The 12611-nt window shown below is 49.9% G+C and overlaps 1 protein-coding gene across 2 annotated transcripts in view; it reads right to left on the reverse strand.

Annotated features, from left to right (window-relative positions):
- Positions 1-12611, reverse strand: part of WWC2 (WW and C2 domain containing 2) — a 152082-nt gene that overhangs the window by 24125 nt on the left and 115346 nt on the right. For both annotated transcript variants that reach the window (XR_011462904.1, XM_070364363.1), the window contains exons 10-15: positions 8049-8138; positions 6312-6940; positions 3763-3892; positions 2672-2752; positions 2493-2579; positions 834-1026 (exon numbers count right to left, since the gene is read on the reverse strand). Coding sequence is in view for 1 of the 2 variants with exons in the window: in XM_070364363.1 (XP_070220464.1) it covers positions 834-1026; positions 2493-2579; positions 2672-2752; positions 3763-3892; positions 6312-6940; positions 8049-8138 (1210 nt within the window). In the remaining variant the exon portion in view is untranslated. The remainder of the gene's footprint in view (positions 1-833; positions 1027-2492; positions 2580-2671; positions 2753-3762; positions 3893-6311; positions 6941-8048; positions 8139-12611) is intronic.

The following is a 12611-nucleotide window of genomic DNA, read 5'->3' on the forward strand; positions in this document are numbered from 1 at the left end:
TGTGTAAGTGGACCTTGAAAGAATCCCAGTGTTCATTTTTTGATTGGTGTTACAGCTGACCCTTGAACTACACGCATTTCAGCTGGAGACAGCATGGCTTCCTGAAACCGGGGCACACCTCTAGATGCCTGTACCTCAACACTCTGTGCAGCTCTGCTGGGATGTACTGATGTACCCAGTGGTGGGCTGAACCCGCTATCAGTGACGTGTGAAGTCTTCTGTGCTGGCGTGCAAGTGTCCTATCGCTCTTAACAGTCATTCTGAGGTCTTCCTACCAGCTCTACCCCCATCGCTGGGAGAACGTGCTCAAGTAGGGAACTTTACTCACTGTTCTGCGTAAATTAAATCTGAACAGTGAACTAGGGGTGGGATGTCCTTTCGATATCTATCCATATTCACAAGCTGCGTGACCTTGAACACATGACCCCTCTAAGGAGTTCCTCATCTGCAAATGTCATCATACCCTTTTCCTAAGACTGTCCAGGGGATGAGTGAGATAATGTATGTAAAGTGCCCAGCACTGGGCTCATATTGGGAATAAATACGCATACTCTACAGTGATGGTCATAACAGAGGCCAAGTTCCAAAGGTTAGAAATAAAGAACTCGATTTTTACAGAGGATCATAATTGCTAAGCAAAATCAGAAAGGTCCGAAATAAAGAGAACGGAAAGCAGAGATTAAGACTTCAGACAAAAAAATGAAGCCACTGCTGGGCTGTGTCGGAGGCACTGGGCGGACAGGCAGTAGTTCGGGGCTGGCAGAATGGCCACTGGAAAGGGACTCTCAGCACATCCAGTGGTGTCACCTGAAGGTCGAAATGAGAGGTCCTACCAGGCACTCCTCCCTGCGGTGTTTCCCGACGGAGCACAGGTCCACCCTCAGGGTCTTCTGCTGCAGGGCTGTCTGGGAGATGGCCACTCTGAATACATCACTGAACAGCAGGGACTCCGCAGCTGGGTGCACTTTCGTTCGAAACAGACAGCTGACGTCACTTGAGGAGGGAAGCAGAGCAACCCGGAAATACCTGCAAAGAACAAGGATGAAATGGAGTCACCGGTTCAACGATCCTGACTTTGCAACTGGTGTCTGGAACGGTCCTCCCGGGGGAGGAGCGCCGGGGACACCGACTTCATCGCCAACCCCAGGCTCACGGCCACCACGGTCATCGTCGTCATACCCAGGGGCTCGGAGGCTCTGTTCCTAACACACCGGTGCCTGCAGCATCCTGGATCATGCCAGGCCGAGCCTGCCCCCCTGCCCTGGAGCTGCAGCAAAGGCCCTCGGCAGGGAAGTGAGGGGGATGAAGACCTAGGAGTGGACGGATTTGCGTCCCGCCTGCCCACGTCCGGCCAGTTCCACAGTGATCACCACCTGGACCTGCGAAAGTGGGTTAGACACGGGTGACTGTGTCCCAAAGAACACTCGTCCTGTGCATGAGACAAGAAATGCTGATGGTCATTCTCTAGGGATGGGACGTCTTGTCCTTCCAGAGGAAAAGAAACACTAAGGAGTGTACAGTTATGACGATTTAAGAGAGATGAATTTTTAACAGTTCAAAAAATCACTGCCTAGCATCTCAGAAGTCTCATATATGATAAACGGTTTCATGCTTTGTCAAATTCACAGGAAGAGTCTGACAAAAACAGTACCTCTACCACCACTTTCAAGTGAGTTTTCTGAGCGCATATTACATGAGGACCCACAGTCCCTATGAACAACATGAGGTATTTAAATTCTGTTAAATTCCCAGAAACAGAATACCTATTAAATCCCTCCCCACTGCCCCATTTCCAGGCTTTCTGTTTCATATTCTAAAGAGCTTCCTTCTCCGACAATAAAAAGTATACGTTCACGTGAAGAACTGAGGAAGGCCTTTCTGTGTTTGTATCGACGCTGATTACGGGGACTCAGCATGAAAAACCTAGTGGGCCCTGGGCCGCAGCCGTTAAGGCTGGAGGTGTAGCGGGAGAAGTCGTCTTTCTCTGCCTTCCTGTTGTCGTTCAGTCCCTGAGTCGTGTCCGACTCCTTGTGACCCCGTGGGCTGCAGCACGCCAGGCTCCCCTGTCCTCCACTATCTCCCGGAGTTTGCTCAAACTCATATCCAATGAGTCGGTGATGCCATCCAACCATCTCATCCTCTGTCTCCCCCTTCTCCTTTTGCCTTCAATTAGGAGGGAGAAGTCACCGAAAGAATCATCAGCCAGTCATCCCTGAACACTACTGATGGGGAGCCCCAACCTCAGAGCTGGGACGCAGGCTCCTGGGGTGTGGAGCCACCCCCTTAAGCCCCCACCTCGCTGCCCCGTTCATAAAACCAAAGGAGGGGGTGGGCCCGCCTCACCCCCTCTTCGTCTCTGTCTAGAGCTCATGAAGGCATGACCAGCCCTGCTATATTTTCCCCCGTGTCTTCACCTGGATGAGCTGCTAGATGTAAAGTTCTCACTCGGTAATCTCAAGTTCTTCGATTTGTTCTCCACAGATTCTACTTACACTTTTGAAGAGTGAGGTATCAGGAAGGCATGCAGGTTTCGGAGTTGTGCTACAGTCACCATGAAACTTGACCTTTTTGCGTCGTATCTATTCAGAGAGAAGCGGATGAGATGAGACAGGGCACAGGCCACTCGCCGGCGCAGGGAGGCGGGAAGCCGCCCTTCCGGAGCCGTCCTCACCTCAGCCCGATCTGCACCTGGGCCGTCTCCATGACCACGGCGTCCTCCTCGCTGTACGGCACGTCCTCGGCCTCACTGGGCCTGCGCATGGGGCAACGGCAGGCATGGGTGAACGGTTGCGAACCGGGACACGTGGAGCTGTGGTTGCTGTCTGCCTGCGTGCGTGCTAAGTCGCTTCGGTGGTGTCTGACTTTCTGCGACCCCCATGGACTGTAGCCCGCCAGGCTCCTCTGCCCATTGGATTCTCCAGGCAAGAACACTGGAGGGGTTGCCGTGCCCGCCTCCAGGGGATCTTCCCAACCCAGGGATCGAACTCGCGTCTCTTACATCTCCCTGCATTGGCAGGCGGGTTCTTGACCACTAGCGCCACCTGGGAACTGTTTGCCCCTCACTGATTCTGAACAAAAACCTGAACTAAGGCCACTCCTGGACTGGCCCGCGGGCCTGACCCCAGTGCAAGCTCGCTCTTTCATATCTGGCTTCCCCTCGTCGGGAGGACTCTGCACCTGGGCTCCGAGGGGGAGGCCTGCCTGGTGGCTGGCTTTCCCATGGCTCCCCAGGACGTGCCGCACCCTGGACTGGGCTGCCTGAGACCTGCACACGTGAGAGGCTCCGTGCGCCAAACGGGCACTGGGCGGCCGCTGTGACGTGCCCAGTTAATCAAGCTTGCGGGATTTCCCTGGTGGTCCAGTGTGCAGGGGACACGGTGACCCTTGGTCTGAGAACTCAGATCAACACACCTCAGGGAAACTACACCCTTGCACCACAGCTACATGGAAGTCTGGGCGCTGAAGCTAGAGAAGCCCACAAACCACAGTGGAGATGCCCTGTGCTGCTACCTAGACCTGACACAAATAAATAAATAAATTTTTAAAAATCGTGTTTACATCTCTAAGAGGTTCAGCTGATGAGCACATCAACCTGTTCCTCACTTCCTTGCCAGTGGGATGCTGCCGGCACCCCAGACCTTCTCAGGCCTGCCCCTGCTTTAATGCCCACAGCGCTTCCCGCTGCAGCGAGTGAACGGAGGGCAGGGCCCTCCTAGCCGGTAACCCACGTGCGTGCAGCAGCCACTCGGGCTGGGTCCTTACTGTTTCACGAACGCTTCGTAGACCCCGCTGTCCCCAGCCACTGACTCATCCGAGACCGCAGCCGACACGCAGGCGGTCTTCTCCCCCGGCAAGTGGATTCCTCTTCTTTTTGGTAACGATTTTTCAACATCTAGGGAGGGCAGAGTGACAGCCACCATTAGGATTTCTTCTTAGGAAAAGTTAAGTCTAACACACACACACACACACACACACACACACACACATGCAGGCACACACATGGTTTGGTTCTGAGAAACTCAAAATAAAATTTCCACTGAGAATCAAGGATGTTACTATTCAAATCAACAGAAGTGGATGATTCCAGGCGCTATGAGTTACAAAATCCTGGGATACTTGTTATTTTGGTCATTATTTGGGAAAGAATCTGGTGTTCCCCGGTCCTGGGATATTTTAAGGGGAGGGATCAGTGGCACACACTCTCCTGAGTCCCCTGCCTCCCTTGTCTCTGTGATCACTACAGATGCCACGGTGGGGGGTAAGAAGCTCTCTGCCTCCTCAAGTGCTGGAGAAGTTTCCATAACAGCTTCTGGTGCTCGATGGAAGAAACGTCTCTCCAGTCTCCATCTCCCCAGCTGCTGCTCTAATAGAAGTTAAAGGGGAAACATCTTTGACTTACAGAATTCCTCACTGGCTAAATACCATTAAAAATTGTGAGTTACTGAATCCTCACTGACTCCCACTTAACTTTTATCTCTGACTCATATTCATGGCTGGGCGTCCTGCGGAGAGCCAGCAGCCTCGTCTGAAGCTGCGCTCCTGTGTAATAAGCTGCAAGCCCATGGAGCGCTTTCATCCTCGGCCAGCGGAGAGCAGGGATCCACACTGGTATGCATTTCGCCCCCCTTCTGAGTCGTGACTTTACATCTTGTTAAGATGTTTAAGTCTTGAGGCTCTAGATTCTGGATTGATTGCTGCCTTTCCCTTTTTATTTCTGGCAGGGCGAATGCTTCTTCCTTGATGATGGAGTGCCTTCTCTCCGCCCACCCCTCCTTCTCGAGTGGTGAAGGTGATGATATGATTTATTGATTACCCTCAGGAATAACCACAGCAGCCTGAAATTGACTTTGACGGTGACAGAGACTGACCGCGGAAGGACTTTGGAGGTATTCTTGATTTCCGCCATCCAGCAGGGACAGGACGAAATGCTCGGAAACTGTAAGGTCCTTTAGGCCCAGAGCACAGGAGAAAGGCACAAAACCCACTCCTCTTTCTTCCCTCTCTCTTGCTTTATCTTCCTTTCGTAGATGTCAGTGGTTTGTGGTAGGAACTGGGTTTGGCAGAGTTTGCATTGCTCAGCGTCACAGGGGTGATATTAACTCCTGTGAGCTGCGCACCAAGCGCCAGGCATGGCTGATGCTTCTGATGCATTATGAGAGCATCAACCTTCCCAGCACCCCACGAGGTAGATACAGTGCTGCCCCTACCTTGCAGGTGAGGAACTAATGAGCCTGAGAGATGGGGCAACGTGCTCGCTGGAACTGAGTGGCCCCTGAGATGCGAGTGCAGGTCCGGCTGGCTCCGGGGGGTGGTGGGCCCCAGTGCCACACACCGCACACCTTCCAGGGGGCAGGCGCGAGGCCCTGCAGCAGGTCTCTGCTTTGCTGGAGCCATTGTGTAAACACTGCTTCGGTGTTCCTTTTCTTTGCGGCTATTTATTTCAGTTAACACGTCACTTGCAGCTTTGGCACCTGCCGGGCGAGCGGCACACGAACCACCTAGCATCTTTGTGTGCACCCCGGGCACTGGAGTCTCTTTCTTATCGTGTTTGGGGCGGGCTCCTCAGACCATAGCTGTGACCACCTGCCAACCAAGGTGCATGCCGTCCCGGGATCTTTACAACCACATCTGCTGTATTAAAAGCTCCGGCCTCGCAAAAGCAAGCAATTAAAGCGTAGTAGATTCCTCCTCTGTTTCTGCCTCTCTGAGCTCGCAGGAGTGGGAACTCAACCCCATGGCAACTAGCTCTACAGCCAGAAGGTGGCAGGGCGATACCGCAGGCTGGGACCGCTGTCTCCAAATTAACTCTCCACGGAAAGGGAGAGTCTGGCATGAAACAGAAACTGTATTTATAGAGAATTCCCATAGCAATCTAAACATTGAACCTTGGTACTAATTAGCTGCTATGTTAATTGCCTTGGTTTGAATCTGTTTTAGGCCAACTTTGAAAAAAAAAAAAAGTCCTCTTCCCCACCTCACTATTTCAGAAACAGACCCTTATCTGAAAGCCTGAAGAATGTTCACAAAGTATGTCCCCAGGCAGCTGCAGGACACAGCAGGGTTCCAGATGACATAATGGACATTTAACGATTAAATCTATTAAATACGGAAGGAGATTTGTATTTGATGAGAAAAAAAAATGTGCAAGTTATAGCAATAAACGTTCTTTCCCAAATGAAGCCAAAATGAGAAAAGAGCAGCAGAAAGAGAAGGGGGACATGTACCAATACTTGCTCCCACAGAAAAAGCAACCTCCCCTCATCCTTTAAGATGGTTTGGCAGGGGCAGCTTAGAGCGGGGTCTCTGTGTACCTGCGGGCCCCTCGTACAGCGGCTCCTGAGCACACTCGCCGAGCTCCTTGTTCTCGTCCAGCAGAGACGAGGGCGCTCCTCCCGGGTCAGGGTCCAGCAGCAGCTGATGCTCTCTGAGGCTGATGTCTGCAAAGTGGCTGCTCAGCTCGCAGTCCTCAAAGTCAGCAGAGAACTGGTGGAGGGGGCTGCCGTGGGTAGACATGGGGAATGCACCTTCCAAGACCAAGGGGGAGCCAGGCGGGGACAGGGAAGACAGGGAGGACCTCGAGGACAGGGATGTCACGGACTTGGGGGGCTCGGCCAGGGGCGCGGGGTGGCCTGGGGCTGCGGCTGCGGCTGCCGCCCCCCCGGAGCCGCTCTGGCCAGGCTGGCTCGGGGACTTGGCCACCTCGTGTTCGTGGATGGTGGTGATGGGGCCGGAAGGCATGTAGCCGCCTTTCTCCTGCAGGAGGAAGTCCAGTTTGTACTGATAATCCGCGTCCAGCTGGTCGCCCTGGCTGGTGTAGTAGAGCTCGCTGGAGCTGAGGGAGTTGAGCGACCCTCTGCTGGACGTGTTCAGGGACCCCCGGCTGGAGGCCAGGGAGCCCAGGCTGCTTCCGGAGGACACGGACAGCGTGCTGGCGGAGAGGCTGGGAGGGGAAGGAGCACGGTGAGAGCCTGGACGTGGGCTTCCCTGGCGGCTCAGCGGCAGAGACCCCGCAGGCTGAGCAGCCACGCAGCCTGCGCGCCACAGCTACTGAGCCCGGGGGCTGCAGCTACTGACGCCCAGCACCCTGGAGCCTGTGCTCAGTGACAAGAGATGCCACTGCCACAAGCAGCCCAAGCACAGCAGCTAGAGAGGGGCCCCTGCTTGCCACAGCTGGAGAAAAGCCCACGCAGCAATGGAAAACCAGCACAGCCAAAATAAATAAATAAATAAAACAAAAACAAAACAAGAAACTTCAATGATGTGGATGGAAGCCCCTGCTGGCTCCTTCGGCAGAGAAGGAAGGAACCGAGTGATGCCAAAGATCAAGGCCAATGACCGGGTAAGGGCATCTGCTGGCACACCACATGTTTCCATGCCCAGTCTCGAACGTTTCCAACCCAGCTCTCTAAAGGCTCTTTAAGGAGCAATCCTACTCTTACCAAAAATACTCCTCCTTGTGTAAAAGTTTACAAAAAATTTAAAAAAGGGATCAAACATCTATTGATAAATCTATCTGCATAAATATCCAGACGCAACTGTGCAACTAAAAACATATAAAAGTGTGTGTGTGGAGGTAAACAGTATGAAGGGTTAATGCAATAACTTTACTTAAAGAACGAAATCTTTTATTGTGAGAGAGGAAAAGGCCAGCTTTTAAAGACAAAGGCCGCTAGGCTCACTCCCCTTCTTCCTCTTTCTGTGTATATTTTGGAAGTGAATGTGTGGCTATTTTAGGGCAAATCTCCCTTTTTAAAAGAAGGGATGATGTGGAGAAATGTGTTATTTTCCTAAGTATGTCCTGATCATTCAAATATATCTTCTTCCCAACACATTGCAAACAGCTTCCAAACAGGACCCTGGGGTTCATGAAAGCAAACAAACAAGTCTCTCCAACTTTAAATCTGGTCATCCAGGTTTTAACTGTACCAGTGTAACTATTTTCTTACTTTTAAGTCATCAAAAATAAAGAGGGGGTAATTGAAGCAGAATTGCAACATGCCTGAAGGTAGCCAAGAAAAATTTTCCCTTCAAGAACCAAACAGGCTTACTTTTTAAGTTGTGAATGCAAACATGTAGTTAATTTAGTAGTTTCTTCAAGTTTCTGTAGCAGCGCTTTCCTTTGCTCTTCCAATTTCAATCTAGACAAAAAAAAAAGAGAGAGAAATAAATTTATTTTCGACATAACTACGATAAGCATAGAAACTGAAGGGAAAATAAAAAGATTCTTATTATTTTCCCTTGTGAAATCCAAATGAACTCAACACAGAGAAAACAGAACCACCCATCAGAAGGAAAATGGTCAGAGCCATCCACAGCCACTGAGTGAAGGGGGAGAGATGTCCACATGGCCAGTGTTACTAGAACTTGTAGAATTCTGGTATTCTAAAATTTTCTTAAATGAGTAAAAAAACCCTCACACTCACAAATTAGGGAAAGACAGTGGGGAGGAAAAGAAAACAAAGGAGATGAGCAAAGAGTAAGGATCCTTCTGCAGGCTTGTGACTTCCGCTTCCGTTACTAAAACATCTGACAACAATAACAGGAATTAGGAAAGATCATCTGAGCATGGAATTTGGTAAGGACTGTTCTGAAATCATATTCAGTGACAAGAATTCCAATCTCATTTTGATGAGAATTCTGGCGATTAAGAAACAAATTAGTCCAGTGTCCATATTCCCAGTGTGAGCTAATCTTGGCTTAACCCTTTGAGCAAGCAAAAGACATAAAAGTGATTTCCATCGACAGCACCTCTTATCACCTGCAACTGGATTTTCATGAAACTTAATCCACATTCAGCTGAACAAGTTTTTATGAGACTGAAAAAAAAATCCAAGTATTATGGGATTGTGTACTTGAGTAAGCCATTTTAAAAACACATCAAACATACTGTCTACGTCAGGGTCTTTAGACATCATTGAAAAGAGCAGAAAAGGACCCAGGAAATCACCACAATTTCAGTTCTGGGGTGGGCTGCTTACTGGCGTGTCCTCACGGTAAGTCACCTAACTGTGGTTCCTGACTTCATCTGTAAAATGGTGATTATAATCCTGCCGTGTCCACCTGCTAAGGCTGTGCAAGGGATCAAACGGAGCCAGCCACGTGCGTGAAAGAACTCCGCAGACATCAAAACCAATCTCCCGTGTTCAGAGCCTCAGCACACCCTGCAAGGTGCCAATACAAAAATTAGCTACTTTTCTTTGCAGAAAAAGAAAACTTCCCTAATTTTTCAACCTCTTTGAAATCCTATGTACGTTTTAGGCAGCGAGGAAACATGCCCATATTTTATTTATAGATATCTATCCTTGGATGTGTCAACCAACACAATTTCACTCTGTGTTAAAATTAAAAAAAAAAAAGTAACTCTTGTCATTTTGTTTAGTACTTCAAAGGGTGATAAATTCTTAATTCACAGCTTTCACAGGTGTATTTTGAAAAGGAGTATGGTCCCTATTTTTTTTTTAAATCTCTTACATATACACAAAAACAAGGACAAATATTAATTCAAAGTAGATGAATTGAATTAGAAGGTACACAAAGGTCTGGAGAAAGTCCTTCAATCTACCTGATATAGAAGCAGTACTTTTGAGGTAAGTTTTAAAACTAAGTGTCACACATATACGAAGGTTTTCTGGTGTGTTAAAAAGAGAGACATTACTTTGCCAACAAAGGTCCATCTAGTCAAAGATATGGTTTTTCCAGTAGTCATGTTTGGATGTGAGAGTTGGACTATAAAGAGAGCTGAGCACTGAAGAATTGATGCTTTTGAACTGTGGTGTTGGAGAAGACTCTTGAGAGTCCCTTGGACTGCAAGGAGATCCAACCAGTCCATCCTAAAGGAGATCAGTTCTGAATATTCATTGGAAGGACTGATGTTGAAGCTGAAACTCCGATACTTTGGCCACCTCATGCAAAGAGCTGACTCATTTGAAAAGACCCTGATGCTGGGAAAGACTGAAGGTGGGAGAAGGGGACGACAAAGGATGAGATGGTCGGATGGCATCACCAACTTGATGGACATGAGTTTGGGTGGACTCTGGGAGTTGGTGATGGACAGGGAGGCCTGGCGTGCTGCAGTCCATGGGGTCACAGAGTCAGACACGACTGAGCGACTGAACTGAACCGAAGGAGGCTTCAGTGTGACAGTGTGTTTCATGCTGCAATTTAAATTCGAAGCTTTCTGTTCTAGTCAGTCATACTTGATGGTCCCCGTGTCCTCCCTTGATGATGGCTCAGGTGCTGCTCTTCTGGACCCTTTCTGGTTCCCTTGAACCCCCAAGGCCTGGCCTGTGTCCCACCACTGGACCCTAAGCTCCTGGAGGGCAGGCCCCAGCTCTTTCTCCCCATTCCACCCAGGCTGCCTGGAGAGCCTGGGACCCCCTCCCCAGGCCCCGTCCAGCAGGTGTCTAGGTAGCAGGTCACTGAGAGAAGCTTAACGAAGGCTCCAGGAGTCACAGAAGCCCCGCCAGGTGGGTACGGCTGTCACTGTCCTTGGTCAAGCGCCCCACCTCCTGTCTTTGATGGGATCAGAGCCTCTCCCGGTGGGAGCTGGTTCCCAGTCTCCTTCCTGGGAAGTGACCTCTCCCCCTTCTTCTGTGGTAGGGCCCAAGATGCTGCTCAGAGGTCAGCCCTGTCTCCCCTCACCCTTCTCCAGCCGGGGCTGGTGGTCCTCCTGAGTGAGAAGGATCTCTTCCATCTGGCCTCAAAGGACCCCTCCCATGGTCCCACGGCTCCACACCACGGCTCGTCATACCCCTCAGCTCTGCCCCGGTGTCCCCAGGGTGAAGGCGCATATCCTCTATAGAAGGAACAAGTTCCTTTTCCATTAAAAAAACCAAAAACAAAATTACATTCATAACCCCTCCCACTTGCTACAAATTTTTTTTCAGTGAGTGAAGTGAAAGTCGCTCAGTCATATCTGATTCTTTGTGACCCCATGGACTGGACAGTCCATGGAATTCTCCAGGCCAGAATACTGGAGTGGGTAGCCATTCCCTTCTCCAGGGGATCTTCCCAACCCAGGGATCGAACCCAGGTCTCCCACATTGCAGGCGGATTCTGTACCAGCTGAGCCACAAGGGAAGCCCTTTTTTTCAGAACCAGTGGCAAAAATATTCATATAATTAAGAGAATGAAGACATCTTGGCAAGACATAAGGCAAAACCTCTAAGAGTTACGAAAAAAGAAGGAGCAATGTTAAGATCTTATCAGCTGTAGGAAAGCGCAGGGTTTAAGGAATTTCAGTAACTGTAAGGAAAGGACAGGCAGATGCATAGGAAGGCTTTTTTCATTTGAGAGCCCTTTCTCTTTGCGGGAGACGGGTCACAAGGAGCATTACTCGGCCGGATGCGCTTTATGACCACTAGGGGGCGAGCTTGATCTCCTTGGTCCTGTGAGTCAGTGACGCCTCAAGGACTGGGGCTGGGGGATTCTGGGGGCTCACCCGCCGGCTGAAAATTCATGTGAGTTCTGTGGGCTCCTGCAGAGACCACAAGTCAGTAACGACCCAGAATCTCACCTGAGAATCTCTTAAATCTTGAAATTGAAGAAACACAGACACAGACACTCAAGAGCATCAAGATAATTCAGGGAAACAACTTAAGTCTGCCTTCTGACCCTTACATTTTGTTCCTTTTGGTCTTGCTCAGATGGATCCCTACCTGGCCAGCCCGGCTCACACCTGCCTGTGGGCTGAGCCTGCAGCTCACAAGACTAGAGATGTCAGCACGGGAGGGGAGGAGACGCAGGGGAGTGACGACAAGTATTTAAGACGGTGAAAGGCTGTCATCTGTAACAGGTCCCCTGGATACTTTCTCACGCTCCCGAAAGCTGTGACGGGCAGCCACGAGTCATCTCCGTCAGCACCTTAACTCACGGAGGCCAACGCTCCTCACATGGTCACGATTAAACAGGTGCCCACGCTAACACGTGACTAGGAATGTCAGAGCTGCTTTTCCCTGCCCACCATCCCCACCTTCTCCACCACTCTACTTCTCAAATGCTTTGGTATTATGTTAACACACAACCTTAAACGCGTATAGAGGACAAGGCATGCAAGAAGCCAAGAAGTTTAAAAAAAAAAAGAAAAAAAAAGGGACTGGATTATGGCTGGGGATTCTAAACTTACTTCCAGGTCACCTGAAATATGCAAATGTGAATTTCTTGCCCTTCATTCTGCTCCTTACCTGTGGGCCTAAATGATGGGTGCAGGGTGGGGTTCTAAAGGGCTACTTGGCCTATGGTTGAGACAGGGAAACGGGTCTGGGCATCTGTCAGTGAGGCCTGGACCCTGGAGGGCGATGGCCTCATGGCAAACCTGTACACATGCGTCCCCCGGCCTGAGAGTGCAGCTGATCTGTTTACAGAACTGCATTTTTTTTTTAAGATCAAATGATTAATTTACACCTTCCCACAGGAAGATCTAAAAATGGCTTAAAGTATTTTCCTTTCTATTTTCCACCTGCTTCAGATGAGGGTTTTCAACTGACAAAGTCCAAGCGAACGTCTTGTGACCTGGTGAAATATCAAAGGGAGCAAGAGGTCTTTTCCTTGTGAACTGAAAAGCAATCAACTTTTGCATTCTTGTGAGTAATAAAGCCCAGAGTAGGAAGCTT

Source organism: Bos mutus, chromosome 27 (assembly GCF_027580195.1).
Source record: "Bos mutus isolate GX-2022 chromosome 27, NWIPB_WYAK_1.1, whole genome shotgun sequence".
In the NCBI taxonomy this organism is placed as follows: Eukaryota; Metazoa; Chordata; class Mammalia; order Artiodactyla; family Bovidae; genus Bos; species Bos mutus.